Below are 22,105 nucleotides of genomic sequence, written 5' to 3' on the forward strand. Positions count from 1 at the left end.
ACTCTTCTCATTGCAGGAACGCACAGAAACATGGGTGTTGTTTTGTAATACTAATTGTGATGCACAGCAGTATTATATAATCTTTGGAATATGGAATGCTAATAAAGTGAAAAAACATACTTGGTGATAACTCCTTGAGTAATCTGCATTATGAATTATAAAAATGATGTGCTGTGCTTAGATATACCTAAAGGGATAAAGCTTACATTGATTAATCTGTGCAATAATGTTATACAATATTACTTTAAAGACACCATGAAACTGCTTTTCCAGACGAAATGGAATGTCTGGAGTCTTTGTCCTAAAATGTTTATCTTTATGGCTTATGCTGAAATGGAAACCAGATGCTTTTATGCGCTTGCTTGTCTGAATCCCTGACCTCTTGTTTGAACCCTCATCGCTCAAGCCGGACACCCCAAAGCCCAGAAGAATTTCTTTTGTCTCAACAAAACACTATAAAAGAGAAGATGCAGACCAAATTGGGCAGCAGACCTGCTCGATATGTCATCTGGAGTCCTGTTTGAGTACGCCGGCATAGTACTGTTTAACTGTGTTGTAATCCTTATTGTATTTGAGTGAGGCTTCTCCATTTAATTAAATCTTGACATTGTTCTTGAGGTGTAGACATTCTATTTAGTGTACACCCTTCTATGACACCGTCCAAATAAAGGGATGTGTCAGAAGAAAGTGTTGCACACTTGGAAGAAGATCACTCATAGGGCGGGTACTCTGCTATGGTATTAATAATCATAAAGATAACATGGCCTCCGTCATGTTACCCTCCTCCCAGTCCTGGCTTCTAGTAATAATAATAAACTAGAACGGCACTCAGTAGAGAGCATACCTCCCTGCCAGGTGAACAGTTTGCGTTTTTTATCCCAGTGTAGACCAGAAAATCACATTTAATCAAAATCATCCGTCCACCACTTTTTGAGATATCCTGCTTGATATCGTTGTTGGCTCTATCTCCCAATGGTGAAGAATCACTTAAAAATATATATACTAGCTGGATCCGGAACCGGATCTTCACCAAAATTGAATCAATTCTTTCTTGTCACACACACACAACCTGTCCATCAAGTTTCGTCCAAATCCGTCCATAACTTTTTGAGGTATTCTGCTCTATGTTGGTTTTAGCCCGATCACTCAATGATGAAGAATCACTTAAAAATTAAATAATTCTCATATCTGAATCCATATTCAGATCACCAAAATCGAATCGATTCTTCCTTGTCACTCACACACACACACACACACACACACACACACACACACACACACACACACACAACCTGTTCACCAAGTTTCGTCCAAATCCGTCCACAACTTTTTGAGATATCCTGCTATGTATTGTTTTTGGCCCTATCTCCTAATGGTGAAGAATCACTTTTAAAATTATACGAGCCGGATCCGAATCCGGATCTTCACCAAAATCTAATAAGTTAGTCTTTGTCACATACGCTACATCTCCGCCAAATTTCGTCCGAATCCGTCCACAACTTTTTGAGATATCTTCTTCACAAACAAACGGACAAACAGGGGTGAAAACATAACCTCCATCCACCTTTGGTGGCGGAGGTAATAAATGAAACAATCCCCAAATAATGTATATGCAACTGAAGACACTTTCAGGGCACAGCACGTAATTGTTTATCGAAATGAAACGCAAGGTAATATCAAAGCAGTAACAAATAATGAAGTCTACATTTTAAAAGAACACATTTACAGCAAAGTGCAATGAAATGTAAACTCCTACAATGCATTTCAATTCGATTTCAATGTGAACGATGGACCAACTTCACAGAAATATTTTTATGCAGCGAAATTAAATGAGCAATTCAATTGAAAAGTACAAGTATCTTTAAAACTATCGACATTTTGTTGATAGAATAATAATAAGAAAAAAAACAAGTTTTCAGGACATCACAAGGTAGTTCGCCAAGGCACAGGATGTTTACACAAATTAAGGTTCCCTTTCACGGTGCGAGGGAATCCTGTAAATTGTGATTTAAAAACAATGGTTAGAGCAGCTGTGATAAGCAATCAAAATTTAGGCCAAAAAGATGAAATGTTTATTCCATCTGTCGTTTCAAATATGCACGATGAGCAATGCAAAAATATACCTATATTTTTTCACAAATGTATTGCACTTTTAAACAAATACATGGTGGATATTCTTTTTACTTTCAGTTACAAGGGTCGTGTTGCAGTTGAAAAACTCTGTACACAGTTGTCCCGCTCAGTCTCCAGGCAGCCCTCGGATCCCGGAGGAATCGCCATTGGGCCGCGTGTCATGCCAATCGCAGGTCAAAGGTCACCAAGCACGGTTGCCCTTTTATAATACATTGCTATGACACATAGGCGAGTTCAAAAGCACAACTATTATAGCCTTCCGTTTAAAATATTTTACAAATGATCCCAATAGTACAATTTTTTTCTTGTGTTTTTTTTGGAACTTTCCTGAAAATATAACAAAATTAACGAACCCGCTTCTTCACTTGCACATAACGACCAATAGAATTCGCTTAAATCCAACCAATTGCACAAAACTTTCCTGGCGATTGAGGCCAACTTGAGCAAAAGTACTGAAAATCGATTTCATGTTTTTACTGCATACAAACAGGCAAAGTACCCCAAATATCACATTTGGTAAAAACGAGAGTTAAACCTGCCGTAAACAATTTAAAATGTCAATTGCCATCAGAATTGGCTGCTTTTAAACGAAGGTGACCACACTCAATGCAAGATCAGAGAAAGCATGTGCTTTTTCCACAATGCTAAAATTGCGGTGACGAGGGTGGTGGGGCAAGCACCCCAAAGTAAACGTGTTGCCTCTGTTTTGCTAAAAAAAAAAATATTTCCAATGTTTTTTTTTACTGCAAAAGAGTTTCATCTTTCCAATAAACCCATAATTTATATACAACTGTGCAGTGTCCCAGAGGACGCTGTGCTTCGGAGGGACGCTGAGCTGGCAATCCCATCTGCTCGCTTTAAAATGGGGACGCCAGCGAGGTCGTATTGCCAATATTCTTCCATTATCCCGATTGCAATAAAATATATCTGGCATTAAACGATAATTGACTACACCAAATCAGTGAGGAATGGCCCGATCTACAACTGCAGATGATCATTTACTCAAGGGCTGGTGGGATGCCCGAGAGGTACGCAAACTACCTTTTAAGTTTGAATCCCGGCCAGACGTCCCGGTGTTTCTCAGGCTATAAACTGTCATCCAGGTGTTTCGCAGGCAGGGCAGGTATCGATGTGAGTGGTGTCCCTCAGATGGATGTTAAACTGGGCGTCACGTCTGCCGGAATTAGTTGGTGGATGTCAAAGACCACACGGTGTCCTTCATGAAGAGTAGGCGAGCTACTTCCGGCACCCTGAACGAAATCCTGCTCTAACCTGCAGGGGTCACTGCATCAACGGCACAGCTGTGCCCTCAGCGATGATGCAATCAGCAGTCACAGGCTTCATACAAAAATAAATGAACCATTCACTCAACAGTTTAACAAGGCTGTCAGCACTTCTGATGATGCACTGAGTCAACATTCATATGTCCTTGGCATGTAGCATGGGTGCGGGGGAGGGGGTGTGGGGGGCGGGGGGTTCAACACATGAATATGTCTAGAACTCAGGAAAACTTGACACATCTCCCTGTTTAAAACGAATACAATTTAAATGAGAACCTAAGACTTAATATTATTTCTTAATGTTGAGCTGTCAACCATGAACTTTCATTTGATAAAAAAAATAATTGAAAAAATACATTGTCAGCATTTCAAAACCAAAAATCGAAATGAACTGCTGCGCGTCAGTCTCCTGAAAACCTCGAGAAAACCGATACAAAACAAGCAGGTGTTGACAGGTGAGATACAGTACTTGATCCCGGAGATGATGGAGCTACCACAGGTGCGAAGGATGATTCCACGTGGGAACTTGCAAGGGGGAATGCTCGTACGAAGGTGGTGTTCAACTTTAAATGACGAGGTGGGATAAAGCCGAGGTTTGACAGAACACCGTGTGATATTTCATTGGCAATGGATCTACAAGGTGAGTTGGCCAAAGGTTTTTCTGCACCACTGGGCAGCACAGCTGATGGGTTTGTCACAGGCTTTCATGCACACTCCACTCGCCCCAAGCTGCTCAAAAGCCATTTTGTACTCCGTGTCAAACACTTCTGTATCAACAGGATGGACAACATGAGCAGAATCATACATGCTATCTGTCATTCTTCGCATCATCATCATCATCCCTGAATCTTAATGAGTAAATCGGTTGGTATAAAAGGACACTGCCATCAGGAAATGAAAGGGTTTGAAGGACATTTTACACACAATATGTACAAAAGAGTTTTAAATGTTTTGTCATTAATTAATAATATGCATATCTTATTGAAAAGTACGAATACAAAGCTGAGAAAATGTGGCTTGTTATCAATGGTATATTTGTTTATCTGAGCTGGTGTGTGCGGAAGAGATGAGTAAACTCACCAGTGTCCACGTTATCCTCACCCAAGAAAGCCAGCGACAGAAAGAGTAGTTCTCGGTACAAGCTCCTGTCACACACACACACACGCATACACACACACACGCATACACACACAAACACACACACACACACACACACACACACACACACACCTCAAATATGTATATAACAGTAGAATAGTAATACAAACAGACATTAAAGCTTGCTGAATATATTTTGTAAAAGAGAACTTGCTTGATGATGCAAACCAACAACATGTAAGTTTATGGTGTGATCCCACTCCCCTGGAAACTCAACCGAGACAAACTAGAGGTGAACTGAGCAATTGCTGTATCCCGAAGCAAAAAATGATTCGGTCATTCTTTGAGAAGGGCATGTACAGCTCAAAAAAAATATTGTGTTAAATGGTGCATTGAAACGGACTATTTCGTTATATTAACCCGTGCAATACTTATATACCAATAGCAAGAGAGAAATCAACCACAGATGTTCTATAAGGTTTACAAGGAAAGTACCCTTGGTAGATAACTACTATGCCAAGCATGATGTGAATCCAGATGGTATTTTTGCGAAAATAAAATGGCAGAAGATAATTGTTTAAAGTCTGGAATTTGTTTTGAAGGATCAATTCAGGTTTGACAACTTGTTTTTAAATTGTACCCACAGATGTATTTCTTTAGTTTGCAGTGGAACAAAACCAAAAAAGCTGAAAAATTATTAAATCTTAGCTTATTCCAAACAAAATCTAAAAATGGCCCGGACAATATTATTGGCACCTTTTAGAAGTTGTTAGAAATAATTAGATTTCAAGCAGGTGATTCTCCTTTACTTTGGAATTGAACTCACCTGAGGTGAGTTGCAGGTGCCTGCAATATAAAAATCACTCATTCAACCAGTTTGAATAGAGAAAACGAGTCATTCTGCTGTTTTGTGTCACTGTGTGTACCACAATGAGCATGGAGAAAAGAAAGAAAACCAGAGAATTGTCTGAGGTCAGACACAAGATTGTAGCCAAGCATGGACAATCTCAAGACTACAAGTACATCTCCAGAGACCTTGATGTTCCTGTGTCCACCATACGCAATGTTATCATGAAGTTTGTGGTGAGGTGAGGAATCTTGTGGTGAGGCTATTGCCCAGAAACAACTTGCTTTCGTCTCCTGGAAAGCAAATCCAACGGAAGGAAATCTCATTTCCTTTCACAAAGCCCGAAACAAGTGTGCGTCCACCCTCAGGAGAGCCAGGAAACAATATCTCTCCGTCCTCAGGACCGAACTCTCTTATCTGTCTCCCTCTTCCAAATCCTGGTGGCGTCTGGTAAAATCTGTTTCTGGTGTTTGTTCCCCCTCCATCCCCTCCCTCACCTTAAATGGCCACACGGCTGACTCCGCATGTGAAAAAGCCGAATGCCTCAACTCTGTGTTTGCCTCTAAATCTTGTGTCCCAAACCCATCCCTCTCTGTACCCACCGTACCCAGTCGTACCCAGCTGCTCCTGGACTCTGTGTCCTTTCCTCCTGACAAGGTGGAAAAGTGTCTGTCAACCCTCGACTCTGATTCTGCAACTGGACCTGACGGCATCAGCCCACGGGTCCTAAAATCATGTTCTTCCGCTCTTTCACTCCCTCTCTCTGTTCTCTTCACCCTCTCTTTTGCTCAAGGTCATCTTCCATCTGCTTGGAAATCTGCCAACATCACCGCTTTGCACAAAAAAGGTGCAAAAACAGATCCCAGCAACTACAGACCAATCAGCCTTCTCCCAATTATCAGCAAGGTCATGGAATCCATCATTGCTTCAGATATGAAATCTTTCCTCTTCTCCAATGGCTTGATCTCTGATCATCAATTTGGTTTCAGACCTGGACACTCCACTCTGGACATGCTGCTTCTGCTTTCTCAACAATGGATGGAGGTCCTCAATGCCAAACAGGAAATTAGAGCAGTCTCCCTTGACATATCACGTGCCTTCGATACAGTCTGGCACCCCGCTCTGCTCACCAAACTCTCCTCTTTTGGTATCCATGGAAATCTCCACGCATGGCTGGCGGACTTCCTCTCTAGTCGTAGTCAACGTGTGGCCCTGAATGGGTTTCTCTCATCTCCTCTTCCTGTTCAGGCTGGAGTTCCCCAAGGCAGTGTTCTGGGCCCTGTGCTTTTTCTGGTCTTCATCAATGATCTCTCTGACTCTCTTGAAAATCCTCTCTATCTCTTTGCTGACGACTCTACTCTCTGTCGCTCCATTCTTCATCCCTCAGATCGGCAGTCTGCAGCCTCCTCACTCTCTGCAGACCTTGACAAAATCACAGACTGGGCAAACAAGTGGAACATGTCTTTCAATCCTGACAAATCTCACACTCTTACGATGTCTCTCCGAAAAGACCGACTGGACCGACTGGACAACCCTCCCATCCACTTTCTGAATAATCCTCTCCAAGAAGTTCTGTCACTCAAGCTTTTGGGTCTCACTATCTGCCATGATCTTTCCTGGAAAAACCACATTTCTAATCTGGCCTCCAAAGCCAGTCGCCGACTGGGCATCCTCCTCCGTCGTGCGAAGTCCTTCCTTGGCACACCTGAGCTCCTCACCACATACAAGGCTTTCATCCGCAGCTCAATGGAATACTGCTCTCCCCTCTGGGCTGGTGCTCCTGCCTCACACCTAGCTCGCCTTCGCGCTGTTGAAACCAAAGCATTCAGAATCATTGGAATCTCCCGCGATGAAGCTAACTCCAAGGGCCTCTCACTCACTCACCGCAGGCAGGTTGGTGGTCTTTCCGTCTTCTACCGACTCCTCTCTGGCCTTGCCCCCCCCAGCTCTCTCTGGGCTCTGTCCCGCAAATATTCCTACAGGTCGCACAAGATCTGCCTGCAACCCTCTTTTGGTTAAACTGCCAAAATCAAGACTCTCTGCTCACCTTCACTCCTTCATTCCTCTTTTCTCCCGCCTCTGGAACAAACTCCCTCACTCTCTTCAATCCCACTCCACCCTCCAAGTCTTTAAAACAGCTGTTCACCACCATCTCTTATCTTCCCCCATCCAAAACCTTGATCTTTTCTACCCCTGCTAATTTCACCCCAATTCCCCTTTTTGAAATACCAACTTCTGTCCTGGAAGTCCTTGGTGTCCTTGTGCTTTATACTTCTCCCTCCCCCCCCCCCCCTTCCCATGCCTCCTCCCCCCGGGCCCTCTCCCTTCCACACATCTCCCTGCTCTCGGATGTTGTGTTTGTGTGCTTCCCCTTTTCTCCCCATCTTGTCTTCCGCTCCCTCTTTTTGTGTATTTTGTTTGTCTGGTCGATTTGTTTGTGAAGTAAATGTTAGCTCTTTCACGAGCCTCGATTCAGTATACAAAAAAAAAAAAAAAAAAAAAAAAAAAAGGTTTAAGATCATGGCACTGTTGCCAACCTCCCTGGACGTGGCCGCAAGAGAAAACTTGATCGAAGATTGCAGTGAAGGATTGTTCGAATGGTGGAGAAAGCACCTCGATCAACTGCCAAACAGATTGAAGCTGACTTTCAGACACGAGGTACGACAGTTTCAATTCGCACCACCCGTCGCCAACTCAATGAAAGGAGGTTCTATGGTAGGAGACCCATGAGGACTCCACTGCTAAAATAGAGACAAAAGAAAGCCCGACTGGAGTTTGCCAAAACACACCTGAACAAGACAAAATCCATCTGGGAGAATGTCCTGTGGACAGATGAGACCAAATTAGAGCTTTTTGGCAAAGCACATCATCTCTATGTTTACAGAACACAAGATGAAGCCTTCAAAGAAAAGAACACCTTCCCTACAGTCAAACATGGAGAAGGTTTAGTAATGTTTTTGGGTTGTTGTGCTGCCTCTGGCACTGGGTGCCTTGAATGTGTGCATGGCATCAGGAAATCAGGAGATTACCAAGGCATTTTGGAGCGCAGCGTTCAACCTAGTGTCGGAAAGCTGGGTCTCCGTCGAAGGTCATGGGTCTTTCAGCAGGACAATTATCCCAAACACACTTCAAAAAGCACCCAGGAATGGTTCAAGACAAAACACTGGACTGTTCTGAAGTGGACAGCAATGAGTCCAGATGTAAATTCCATTGAACACCTGTGGGGAGATCTCAAAACAGCAGTTAGGAGAAGGCAACCTTCAAATATGGGAGAACTGGAGCAGTTTGCACAAGAAGAGTGGGCCAAGCTGCCAGTAGAGAGGTGTCGGAAGCTCATTCATGGCTAGAGGAAGCGCTTGACTGCAGTTATTTTGTCCAAAGGCTGTGTGTGCGACCAAATATTAATTCGAGGGTGTCAATAATTTTGGCAATGCCATTTCTTTTTATTTTCTGATTTAAAAGGATATATTAAGTTCTGAATCAAAAACAAAGGTTCTGTAATATTAACAGTGAAATAAAGAATTGTGGAGACCAAATACCTTTGTCAATTTCAAACTATTTTTGAAGAACATTGTGAGTTATTTGAAAAAAGTGCAAGGGTGCCAATATTTTTGGCCACAACTGTATATATACATACATATACATAAATAAATCACCTTAGACTTACCTATGCCGAGGGCACCCACTTCCCTTCTGGGACCACACATTGAGAAGTTGTGAGCTTGGAGTATGCAAGTCATTTATCATGACTCTCTTAACAAGCGCATCAAGCAGGCCGTTGTCAAAAGCCTCCTCCAAGCTCACTGTGGATTTGGATTGTACAGCTGCACCTTTCACCACATGAAGTTCACTTTCTTCAGAACTTTGCGCCTCTGAAAATACAAGACTCAACTTTCGGTATACCTTAATTTAAAGGTCAGTGATGTGAAATATGCACGCACACTCAAAAGGGAAGCATTTGTGGCAAAGACTCATCATTGAGATATTTCAAACATAAATCTAACACCGTGAGATACAATAACGAGAGTAATAAAGCAGAGCAGAGTTACAAAGAAAAGGTAATGAGAATATATCGTTTTTCCTGGGCAATTATTTTTTTCTGCTCAATTTGATTAACATGCATTCAAATTCACGCAGTTTTACTACATCGCTCATACCAAGATTTCTTCTTCAATATTTGTTTATTCAATTTCATTTTAATTGCCATCAGCAAAGGTTCGAGGGTTCAAGCAATGGTGCTGGGAGACAGTTGGTTTGTCTGGCAGGGCAGGGCATCTTGTGGTCATCTTGGTATTCAGTATGCGCTGTAGCTCATCTCGCATATCTTGATCAATTTTGGTGTTATGTGCTCCTCCTGTCGGTAACTTTTCATAACGACCAGTGCGCAGATATGTAGCCACAATTGACGTTGCAGTGGATTGTTTGATGCCTAAAGTATCAGCAAGTTCTTGATAGTCGGCGTTGTTGTTTTCAAAAGCTTCAATTAGCCTCTCCCTACCTATGCTAGGTATTCTCCTGTAATGAGCATGGGCAGCCATCCTTATTTTCAAAATTGACTCGAGAGAGAAGTGTATCTTTTACCAAGAACGAGTGTATCTTTATTAACTATCCATGGAAGGGCATACAATATATATCTGCTTTTATAGGCAAATAAGAATTTTAATTTGAAAACACAAACCAGAGAATCAATGCAAAAACGTGACAAATGTGTGGTCATTAAAAAAAAAAAAAAAAACACCTTTAGAGGCCATTTTTTTCCCCGCAAGCGGGGGTTGGCCTTTTTCGGGGACCGTGGTTGTTGTTGTTTTTCGGTCCCCTTTTTGAAGCAATGTTTTACGGCCGGATGCCCTTCCTGCCGCCAACCCTTTTTGTCGCCTTTTACGACAAGCAGGGAATTACCAGTGAACTGGTGCTCAATTAGCCGACCTCGGAAGGATGACAGGCTGAGTCAACCCCCCTGGCGTTAATTCAGCGATCGACCGGGATTCGAACCCAGGATCCTAGGATCCTAAGCTGGCACCCTAGCCGCTAGCCCAACACCAGGGATTTATTTAATGTGGTCATTGATGTGGTCATTGGTGAAATTTAATTCTTGATCAACCTCTTTTTATTAGTTGTGGTGAATTGGATGAACTTACTGATGATTTATATTGGAATGCACCTATTTTGCAGCTGAATGAAGTTAAAAGTCCAACGAATGCTCAACTAATGAAATTGAATGAACCTTTTTCGCGAATTGAATGATGATATAAAGGTGCATTCATTTTCATTTTTAATGGAATGAACAGGGTATTAAATTGAATGTTGGGCTGAAATTGGCCAGGAAAATCTATCATATATCAGAGATGTGGTAGAAAAACAAGTATGGCGATATGCAGGTTGCCCCTGAAGAGGAAAAAGGGGGGGGGGGGGTAATGGATGAGAGGAAGTGAGAATGAGATCAGGAAGAGAGGGAGAATGCAAAAGACAAAGCAGTAGACCAGAAATGCGTAAACAAGGTATGGTAATAGAGATATGGCAATACAACAAATAAATAAATACATGAGATATGGGCAGACAAAATGGCAAAAGATCCATTTCTACATCACAGGTACCAAATGAGGACAGTTAGACAGGAAAATCATTAAATTATTCTTATCTTAGTTAAAGAAAAACTCCAAAATTGGATATGGGTGTGCTTGCCATTAAAATATGGCAATTTTATTTTAAATCAGCGGATGAAGCATGGGTGATGGGATGGTATGGCATTTGATATGACAGGAGGGAAAAACAACGACAACAACAACAATCTCGGAAGGAACAAACTAAATTGAGACAACAACAATGTCATTTGGATTGAAGTGATCAAGGGGACCAAAGCAAAGACCACCGGAATACCTCCATGTAGCTCGACTGGGCTTGCTAGCAAGTTACACACACTGCGCGACTCACTCACTGCGCATCCTCGTCACACCCAACCTTTACCCCCTCACACACGCCCACACACTCCCTCCCCCATTCTTAGTTATTTACCTCTCCTCTGCAGTTTTTGTGTTAATTTGCTCCCATCTTCCACCTCTCACCCTCTGATTAAAGATGACTTTACCCAAGAGGTAAGGATATGGTGTTAGGTTCCATCAGAAATTTGGCCCTGAGGGTGAATATTAATTTTTTAACTAGAGAGAAATAGATGATGTGCCATTGCAAACACCCACCCTTCCCACCGAAAGCAAAATTGAAAGATGGCAAAAAGATTCTCCAGGAATGACAAATTTTGAGTTAAAAACGTTTTTCCCATTTTGATCCCTGTGACCCTAAGTCCCCACCCCATGGAGCATGAACTGAGGGGTCACATCTTTTTAAAAAAATCGTTAAAATATTTAATGCATCCCCCAATGTTGATTGCATATACAAAGTTTCATTTGAAAATATATTTAAAATGTGCCTGTAATTTCATTTGTTTGGTATTTCATCTTTTGACCCCACCCAGGTCCTCAGGGTGGCAGGGCCAAAAACGATACTGCTCCCACACCTTCATGCTATGTGGTGATCATAAGTACCAAGTTTGGTGAATTTATGCACAACCGTTTAGGAGGAGAAAGCGTGACGGACTGGGTCGATTACAATATTCCTCCCCCGTTTTTATGCCTCCGCCGACAAAGTCGATGTAATGTAAGTAATGTAATATGTAATGTAATATAAGTCAAAGTAATGCCGGAGGCATTATGTTTTTGGGTTGTCCGTCCGTCCGTCCTTCCGTATGTCCTTGCGTCCATCCGGGCTAAACCTCGTTTTTCTCAGCAACCATATGTCCGATTGAGACGAAACTTTCAGGGTAGGAGCGCCACCCATGCAGAATGTTTTTATGATAATTGTGATGTCATAGGTCACGTGGTATGGCAGCAATCTTTGATTAAAAGCAAATAATTAAAAAATTATTTATCAGAAACCGCAGAATGGAAAGATTTGAAACTTGGCACATTGTCAAGTACTCCCAATGGGGAACAAAAGCATGATAATGATGACATCATAGGTGAAGTAGTATACCAGCCAAAAATGTTTTAATCAAATTCCTTATCCTAAAAATCTGAAATTGCGTGCATATAATCTACGACCCATTTGTATTGAAATATTAAATTTGACATCTTAGGTCACATGGTTTGGCAACCTTTTTGGATTGAAGGAAAATATTAAATAATTATATCTCTGAACCCGCTCACCCTATTGATGCAAATTTTTTACAAATATCATCTAACAGCACTGTTGCATATAGTTTGAAAATGATGATGTCATAGGTCACATGGTTTGGCAGCCATCTTGGATAGAAAAACGAACCTTATCCGATCAACACAAAACTTCACAAACGTGATCCACTACCCATACATATGCAGTGATGGCATCTACCCGTTGTGGGACTATGCAGAGGCATATTGATGACACAGTCACATTGTTCTAGTTTTCAATCAAGCGTGGGGATAAATAAACTTCTGTGCTTGTCACAAGTGCTGTATTAAAAAAAAGAAGTGTATAATTAATGCATGGACAGGCTTTCTTTCCCCATTACTGAGATAGTTAGAAAGAAGGGGCCAAAAACATGGTAATACCCCACATGATAATGTTTGCCTCACTCAGCATTGGGGCATAGATATTAGCAAATCTTTTGATCTCGCTCTTGCCAAGTTTTTCTTATTTTAATTCTATACCCAAGATTGTTTGCCAAATCAAATTTTCGAATTCGTACTCAACTCTGATAACCTGCTTTGCACTATTCTGGAAAACGAGTTGATACAGGAAAACAAGCATGAAGATCTTGCTCCAAAAGTTAGTTCCAATCCTGATTCAGGCAAACAATGAAGAAGAAGGGCTCATAAGTTGGCTAAAAAGCAAGCAAAACAACACTGCTGCAAGCTGACGGTCAAGAACTTCCTTCGCAAAGAGTAGGCGAGCTATCGCCGACACCATGACCAAATTACAAATTCCGGCCCTAACCGACAGGGGGCACTACACAAGCGGCAAAGCTGTGCTCCCAGAAATGATACAACCAGCAGCTGCAGGCTACATACAAAATTAATGAATCTCAAATGTGTAACCAATGAAACAGTCACGCCTCAAAAGTGTGACGTGCAGCATGCTCTTGGGTGGACATACAAAGTTCATCATATTGCTACTACAATAACAAGATGAATGACCCCTACCTAAGGTTCTCCACAACAAGTAGAGGGAAGGTCCAGGCTCCTGCTCAAACTGAGGGTTATCCCACATTGTCCGCACCAAAACCCGTTTGCTGTCCTGACTGGCCAAACTCCGAGACTCCTGAAAAATAACAGAGAGAGAAAGTAAGTTCGAGTTTACCTGGTGTACATACAGACAAGGTCATGGAGGTTTCTCAAAATCTTCTAACACACAGACCTTTTTCTTTTTCTTTTCATAATTTTGATGAGCAAGATCTAGTATGTGAATGAACGTGTTTTAGTCTACAACTTAATGGCTTGAATGCACCCGATCCCATCCGATGTTTGAAGCAAAGCAGAGTCTAGCCCAATTACTACTTTGGTCGAATGTCTCTATTGAAGGATGAGCGTTGTATAAGTCACAAGAAGGAAGGATATATAGCTCAGTTGGTAGCATACTCATATCTCGTTGTCTGGTACTGGATTTGTTCACACAGGGAGTCAAATCAAACTAAAACTCTCATTCTGATGCAGTCCCAGCATGTAATGCTGCATTCTCTCCTTTGGATGGAGACAAAGCCGGCTGTCTTTTCTGTATTCATGTTGTGGATGTTAAATATCCCACAATAATGCTCAAAAGATAAATGCCATTGCTTCGAAAAATGAGGAGCTAGAACCCATGCGTTCATTAGAGGATGTTCCGTCATCTGTCTTGCGAGGAAATCTGTGTCGAGGTGCATGAAGGATCGGCGTCTACAATTTGCACCAACAGACAAAGTAAAGCACTCGTGTTTGCAATGCAAGGAAAGAAAGCTGTGTTTGCCTCGAATGCACTCTTCAATACCTCTTCATTCGTATGTAGCACAAGCATGCAGGGTAGCATCATTGGCTAAGGTGTGCGCTGATGCAATACCCTCTGCTGGTTAGGGCAGGAATTTGTTCAGGGTGCTGGCGATAACTCACCTGCACTTTCCGAAGTACAACGTGGGATCTTTAATGTCCAGCAACTAATGCTGGCAGACAGAACACCTATTTAACGCCCATCCGAGGGATGGCACACAAGTTGATGAATCACCCTGCCTGCGAAACACCGGTATGACAGTTTATAGCTTGGTCGGGATTCAAACCCAGGCTAGACAGCTCAGAGGTGAGTGTTCATACGTCTTGGCTATTCTGTCAGCCCGCTCTGCGATACTAATATAGTGCTTTAAAATGGGATAACTATTGCCATACCAATACTTCAATTGGACCTTTTTGTCAATTCTTGCATTACCATTGTAATTCTGAACAGTTCAAGTTCATATGAGGTGTATAAACTGCATGTTGGATATATCTGTAACAATTGTACCATTAAGAATAGTGACTGTGATAAAAATGGATTTAAAATGTATGAAATGGACTGCTCCACTTTCATGGGGTTATCATAGGCTCCAAAATTTTTTTGAAAACAATGATGGCCAATAGTTACCATGCTACACTGCTACAGGTGCATGGATAATCATTAGCCCGTCCCCTGCGCGACAGGAAACAGGGTTTTGCAATCACGTGTGTGTGTGTGTGTGTGTGTGTGTGTGTGTGTGTGTGTGTGTGTGTGTGTATGGTGTCTTGACTAACTTTTTTTACCACTGACAAAAGGTCAAAGGTCAGCGTCACATAAAATCGTCAATTTTCATCCGATTGACCTGAAATTGTAAGAATTTGCATATTGGGTCACTGAATTAGTTCACCAATCAAAAGCTAAAAACTGAATCCTTTTTTTATTTATCAAAAAGTCAAAGTTGTATAAAATCATCAATCGTCACCAGATTGACCTGAAATGTAAAGAATTTGCATATCACGTCACTGAATTAGTTCACGAATCAAAAGCTTGATTCTTTTTTTTTTTTTTTGATCTAAAGCTCAAAGGTCAAGGCTGTATAAAATCATCAATTTTCATTTCGTATTTTTTAAAAAACCTTTTTCCGTTATTTTGAGCATACGGAAGAAGAAGACGACATCTGAATACAAACGGACACGGACGGGCATAGCATTTTCAGATGCTTTCTAGTTTCTCTTCGTTTGCAAATGCACTTTTGCAAAAGCAATCCACAACTTGAGAAACTTTGGTCAAGTAATCAGCAGAAGGAGGAAATGTGCTTTGTGTTAATTTAGAATGTAAAATTCCCCAAAGATTTCAATATGTGATTTTTTTTAAACTCGCTGAGAAAGTTTGTTTGACACATCATCATTCCCCTCTCAATCCACATGTTCTGGAAAGCCACAGACCTACAGATATACAGATGTCAGTGTGCCCACATGGGGTTGACTTCATACAAACATGTGATGCTGTACAATATTGCACAACATCAAAACATGCGCATGGCTTTTAGCATTATCTCAGCCTCACCAGCGATTGTGAAGTCCTCGGAAGAACCGGCAGGAGTAAGGCCGGTAAATGGCTGGGTAGGTTAAGACGCTTGAAATACCAAAGAAGGTTCCAGAAGAGGATGGGATGCAGGGCGAGCAGCGTTTCTGAAGCCACAGCACCATCACCCTCATGATCAACCAATCGTTCCAGTTGTTTGTGCAACACCAGAGGTGAAAGGTAGGGCACAGTGATAGGCGTGGCTTCCGAAAGCTCGATATTTGTTCCACTGCAATGGTGCCCACCTGTCCTGACATGGACCCCATCACCAACTGCCTGTGCGTTGTTCTGTGGAGAGCATGGTAAACCATTGCAGAAATCAAAATGAATAATTTGAAGAAACACTCATAAGATGTACAAAAGGATAAGTTGTACCATGCTGATACCTGGCTCTTCATGAATAGATTCGGCAAACTTCCTGTGGGAATGGCATTGGGCTGTGCAACGTGCTTTGGCAGACAGGCTTCTTGTGAGGTGCTGCCACCCAGAGGACTGTTGGTACTCGCACTGCGAGTAAGTGCTGAAGAAAGAGGCACTACAAGATGACCTCTTGCTTGGTCCAAATAATCCCGATGATGATCCCAAAATGAGCTGTCACAGTAAGCAGCAAACATATCAGAAAAAAACAACTTTAAATAGATTCGTATAAATCAGTCAAACTTTCTCAACCTGCATGTTTACTTGACTGGTAAGGATTTGCTGTATTGTTAATGGTTTTTCACCAACAATGACCACATTGCTTGGAGGTAGGTAGCAATGACTGGTCATTGACACTCAGACCATGAGGGTGTAGATGAGGAAGATCTGCTTTACACATACAAGCTAAATGGTGAAAGTGTCACTAGCATTACATCAGCATATGTAGCACTTCAGCGTTACTTTGGCATATGTGGCAGATATGAGGTTAAGCAACTGCAGCACAGCAAGTACCAACTTTCCAATGGCAAAAAGAGTGGTGTAATGGTTGTCGTAATGGTGTATGACCATAACAGTTGGGTGATGTAAAGATGGGACCAAGCACGGAAAGAGCAGAGGGTGAAAGACCAGAAAGGAGATGGTGGAAGACAGGGAGACCACCAACCTGCCTGTGAAGGCGAAGTGATAGGAACATAGACTCAGCTTCATCGCAGGAGATTCCAATAATCTTGAAGGCCTTGGTTTCCACAGCATCGCCGAGTAAGTTGTGAGGCACGGGAACTAGCTCAGAGGGGATAGCATTACTCCATCACGCTGTGGATGAAAGACTTGTAGGTGAATAGGTGGGGTTCAGATGTGCCAATGAAGGACTTCGTATGATGGAGGATGCCCAGTCGGCAGCTGCATTTGGAGGCTAACTTTGAAATGCGGTTTGCCCAAGAAAGATCATGGTTGATAATGAGACTCAGAAGTTTGAATGACTGAACTTCCTCAAGAGGATTGTTAAGAAATTAGATAGGAGGGTTTGCCAGACGGTTCTTTCGGAGAAAGATAGTGAGAGTGTGGGATTTGTCAGGATTGAAATACATGTTCTAAGTGTTTGAACAGCTTGCGATTTTGTCAGAATCTGAGGAGGGGGGGTGGGGGGGGAAGAGGCTGCAGCCTGCCTGTCGGAAGGATGAGGGATGTCACGGCAGAAGGTGGAATCATCAGCAAATAGATAAAAAGGATTTTCCAGAGTCAGAGAAATTATTGATGAAGATCAGGAATAGGACTGGGCCAAGAACATTTCCTTGGGGCACTCCAGTCTTGACAGGGAGAGGAGATGAAAGGATTCCATTGAGAGCCACATGTTAGCTATGAGAGAAGAGGAAGTCAGTAAGCTATATGTGGAATTGGCCTTGGATCCCATTGGCATACAGTTTGGAGACCAAGGCAGGATGCCAGACTGGATCAAAAACATGAGATATGTCCAGAAAGACTGTCCTGATCTCATGTCTCATATTGAGGGCCTCCATCCACTGTTGGAAGAGTAGAAGCAGCATGTCCAAGGTGGAGTGACAATGTCTGAATCCAAATTTGATGATACGAGATGAGGTCATTGGAGAAAAAGAATGATTTTATGTGTGATCGGTCTGACCTTGCTGATGACTGGAAGTAAGTTGATCGGTCTGTAGTTAAGGGGATCGGTGTTTGCACCTTTTTATGTAATGTGGTAATGTTGGCGTATTTCCAAGCAGATGGAAGATGACCTAGCGCAAATGACAGGGTGAAAAGGGCAGAGAAAGAGGATGTGCAAGAGCAGTAGAGCATGTTTTTGGTGCATGTGAGCTGATGCTGTCCGGTCCAGTAGCAATGTTAGATTTGAAAATAGTTTGGAAGAATGAGACTCGAGAAAATAATCTTGTTTGGATGCAGTGAAGTTTTTACTCCTCGGTCATACCTCTCAGGGCCTTGGATCTTAGAAATCTGTGCAGTGATTTCTGGAACAAAGGAGACACCACAGCATGGGCAAGACGTGTTGAGGTTCGAGTCGTCGGCGGACCAACCAGCCATTATCTGCTCATCGTAAACCAAACACTTGCATGTCTGGCATAGCGAGCAGCTGGACATTTGTACCTGCACTCAACAAAAACAAAAATGATTACAAAAAAAAAAAAAAGATTACTGCATCAACATTATTTTATCACATGCTGGATTTGTTAGCCTCGCCAGAGGAGAGGGTATTGCATTCGGGTCCGTTTGTTTGTTTGTTCACATAAATTGTGAGTGTGTGTACTAATTGCATTAACCCTTCAGAACCCTAAAACCCTTAAAGACCCAGAGGACCCAAAACACCACAAATACCCAAAATACTCAAAAGACCTCAAAGACCCTGAAGAGCCAAAATAAACTGATGACCCAAAAGACCCCGAAGACCCATTCGACCCTTAAAGACCCCCCCCCCCCCCCTCCCGTCCCCCACCTCCATAGACCCAAACGACCCAGAGCCCACAAGGACCCAAAAGGTAAAGAAAAAAGAAAAGAATAACCGTCTTTAGAGGCCTTTACCCAAAAGGTAAAGGCTGCAAGCGAACTGTCTCAAGCAGAGCTTCGGGAAGCAGTGCAATATGGGGATGTTTGGAGAAATATGATCATGATTGGCACCAGAAGTCAGACACGAATCGACGGAAGGAGATAACTCGATAATATGGTGGTGTCTTCAACACAAAACTTAAATTTTATGACTATCACAGAGACGCATACACAACCCAAAGGTCATACCAGCAACACAAAATGGTCCCTGGCATTGTTAATTCCACATTTTAATTGAAATTATATTTGGCTATAAGAGGTTTCTACCTGACCAACTCTTTCCAGCAACACAAATTAAACAGCTGCCAACGTTCCTGCATGCAAGGATATTAATAACAATAATAATAAAAAATAATAAATAATAAGAGTTCCCTTGCAAGGAACTTCTACAAAGGAAGAGGCCTTTAGGCCCAACAAAGCCTGCACTATTATTGCCAACCTATGGTTGTTTATTTTCAAGAGCCCTGCATTTTGAAAGAGATTTAGAAGAAGGAAAAAAAGGAAAATAAGGATGGGTTGAAATAGAGGGAAAGAGGGAAAGGGAAAGAAGCTGTAATGGACAAACTATATGATTGTGTTTTAATCTGACCTCAAGAACTTGACCTGGAATGATGCTGCTACTACTAGCACGGCCAGGAGAGCTGTGGCCAGGCCTCTCCAAACTGGCACTCTGAGCATTCCTGTTTGAGGGCAAACTTCCTGCACAAAATACACAGTCATACACCTCAGACAGTAGCTCCTGCTAAGACGAGGTACATGCTTGAGGCCATTTTTCAGCTTTGGTCAACCCTGCAGTTATTAAATTGTTATTTGTAATTGCACTTAATTCAATAGGTTTGTTTTGAGAAAAGCACAAATGCAACTAATGACAAACAACCACCATACCTGCACTGGAGATGGTCTTACCACCATCTGTGCTGCTACTGCTTGCCAGGCTACTGCTACTCTGACCCAGGCCATTAGTCAGGATCTGGGGGATAGTACTCCTTGGGCCCAGATCACGAACCGTGCCTCCATCTTCTACACCTGGTTCTGGGTCCTCATTTTCTGTCATCTGCTAGATGCCATGAAGACACAAAAGCATAGGATCGTCACCGATTCAATCATACCATAACTCTTTAAGAGGCACAGGGGAGCACAGTCAGTTGGAAGCAGGAGCCTCATGTACTTAATGGCATAATTTGCGATATTGACGGAGCAGTAATTTATAATTTTATCACACGAGTAGACAAATATGAGAGGGAAGATAAATATATGACTAAAAGGAGAAGAGTCCATCCGTGTGTGTCTGTATGTGTGTATCTGTGTGTGTGTCTGCATGCATGTGTGTGTGTGTCTGCATGCATGTCAGTGCTTCACACAAATCCTGTGTGTTGATCCGTCAATCATTTTGAATGAGCTCATCCACTCAACATGTGGTTTCTGGTGTCACTGTCATGGCAGAGCGATTGCTGCATGACTCGTCTTTGTATTTGGTTGCTGTACTCTAGCTTTGCCCACCATGTAACAATGCTTACATCACCGCTAGAGTGGCCAGACATTATTCAGACACATGCGAATGTCAACAGCATGCAGTCCGTCAACAGGATGTAATCCAGCAACAGAGTGAGTCCAGAATGGCAGCGTCTGTGAGCCCCGAGCTGATCAAACAGTGCCAGACTGCCTGGCTCAGCTAAGAGAGAGAGCTGATTCAAGGGAGAGACAGGGGACTGATTGTGAAAGAGACAAAGACTGTTTGATGTCGGGACAGGGATTTAATACCCATCTCCCACTGCAAGTCTACACCTTCTGAGGCTAATCAATGATGGGTCACAAGGGTCTCTTTCCTTAGGGGTTCCACCAATCGCACTCTGAGGCCCTAATGAATCCCTGCCTTGAGACAGTGCCCCGAGCACATTCACGAATCGCGGCCTCGGCAATGAACCAATGCTTGCCACCTGCATGCTGATGAAGACTTTTGGGGGGAGGAGTCATCTCCTTTTAATGGACGGGGCATGCCGTGTCTCCCCACCTCCTGCCTGGCTCAAACAAGTTCCACAGAGGTAAACAAATAGAATGGATGCTTTTACCTAACTACAGCATTTCTAAATCAGACAATGCCCACCCCCTTGCAGGAAACACATCATACTACAGGGTAGAACCTCTGAAGCTACATGAACATACATGCCATCTGAGGCCTTGACCTAAATATTATGCCATCCGTACAAACGCAACATTACATTACAATTTGACAATAAAATTTCAAATCGATTCTAAAAAAAAATAGCGTTCTTTCTCACCTTGCTCTCTTCAGTGGATATTGCAGCTGCGATGCTGAGTTTGTTGTACCACTTGTTAGCCACCCCACTAGCTGCTTGCTTCAACGAGTCAAATTGCTTGCTGGTCCACAGGGGCGGTGTTTTGGGGGGGCGGCTGACAGGAGAGGAGTGAACACTATTCCGGTTAGTCTCCCCATGGATAGAGAGGGCATGAAAGGTCAAAGAGCGTGCTACTGAGGTGAAAGGCGTTGCTGGACTACTAAGACGGCGAAAGAGGCTTCGGCGAGTTGATTGAATTCTCGCAAAGTTCTGCCTATTTGTGGTGAGTGTTGACTCTTCGCTCTCTGAAAATTCTCCCCATGGGCCAATTTTGGCAGCATGCTCAAAGCGACGGGCAGTTCGTGGCAGTGTTGCCCTTGGCCAACCCCGATCAAGTGGCCGATCATCCTCAGAAACCAACATTGAGAGGGGATCACAACCCACAGAAACACTGGTACGCAATACAGGTCGTGATGCTGAAAGAATCTGTCCACTCGTACCCACTAGGCCCTGCTCATCCTTTCTCACAGAATTTCTGCCGATGCTCTCATCAACATCTTCCTTGGTTTCTGAGGGTGAAGACACAAATGGAGTTCCACTATAAAAGCTGGAAGAGTCTTCCCCTTGCGGTATTCTTTTCTTTGTGCATGCTTGCCCGATGTCAATCTGGCTTTCTACATGATCAAGGTCATGGCCAGAATACTGTTTACTTGTCACTCCATTCTCAATGCCTTTGTGCTTCTCTTGGCCATTTCTTAGGGATGCCAAGTTGCAGTCATGAAAAACTTCATCTTCATCAGCTGCAGAGAGGAATTCTGCAGCATATAGAAACGGCACAGAGTTAGTTAGCGCAAGGAAGATTTCAAACTACAGATTACACTTTACACAGAGTTGAAGCAAGTTAT

At 42.7% G+C, this 22,105-nt stretch overlaps 1 protein-coding gene across 3 annotated transcripts in view; it reads right to left on the reverse strand.

Moving 5' to 3' along the window:
• Positions 1 to 1,602: 1,602 nt before the first annotated feature.
• The window catches only part of LOC137420813 (C-myc promoter-binding protein), a 157,067-nt gene continuing 136,564 nt past the window's right edge, over positions 1,603 to 22,105 (reverse strand). For 2 of the 3 annotated variants that reach the window (XM_068106213.2, XM_068106214.2), the window contains exons 19-28: positions 21,183 to 22,015; positions 19,789 to 19,960; positions 19,493 to 19,602; positions 18,272 to 18,447; positions 16,299 to 16,503; positions 15,895 to 16,200; positions 13,533 to 13,650; positions 9,026 to 9,230; positions 4,494 to 4,558; positions 1,603 to 4,180 (exon numbers count right to left, since the gene is read on the reverse strand). In XM_068106213.2, the coding sequence (XP_067962314.2) occupies positions 4,047 to 4,180; positions 4,494 to 4,558; positions 9,026 to 9,230; positions 13,533 to 13,650; positions 15,895 to 16,200; positions 16,299 to 16,503; positions 18,272 to 18,447; positions 19,493 to 19,602; positions 19,789 to 19,960; positions 21,183 to 22,015 (2,324 nt within the window). In that variant the 3' untranslated portion in view covers positions 1,603 to 4,046. The remainder of the gene's footprint in view (positions 4,181 to 4,493; positions 4,559 to 9,025; positions 9,231 to 13,532; positions 13,651 to 15,894; positions 16,201 to 16,298; positions 16,504 to 18,271; positions 18,448 to 19,492; positions 19,603 to 19,788; positions 19,961 to 21,182; positions 22,016 to 22,105) is intronic. The other variant, XM_068106215.2, reaches the window with a different exon arrangement.

The sequence above is a fragment of the Myxine glutinosa genome, chromosome 2 (assembly GCF_964187855.1).
Source record: "Myxine glutinosa chromosome 2, kmMyxGlut1.1, whole genome shotgun sequence".
NCBI classification, from domain to species: domain Eukaryota; kingdom Metazoa; phylum Chordata; class Myxini; order Myxiniformes; family Myxinidae; genus Myxine; species Myxine glutinosa.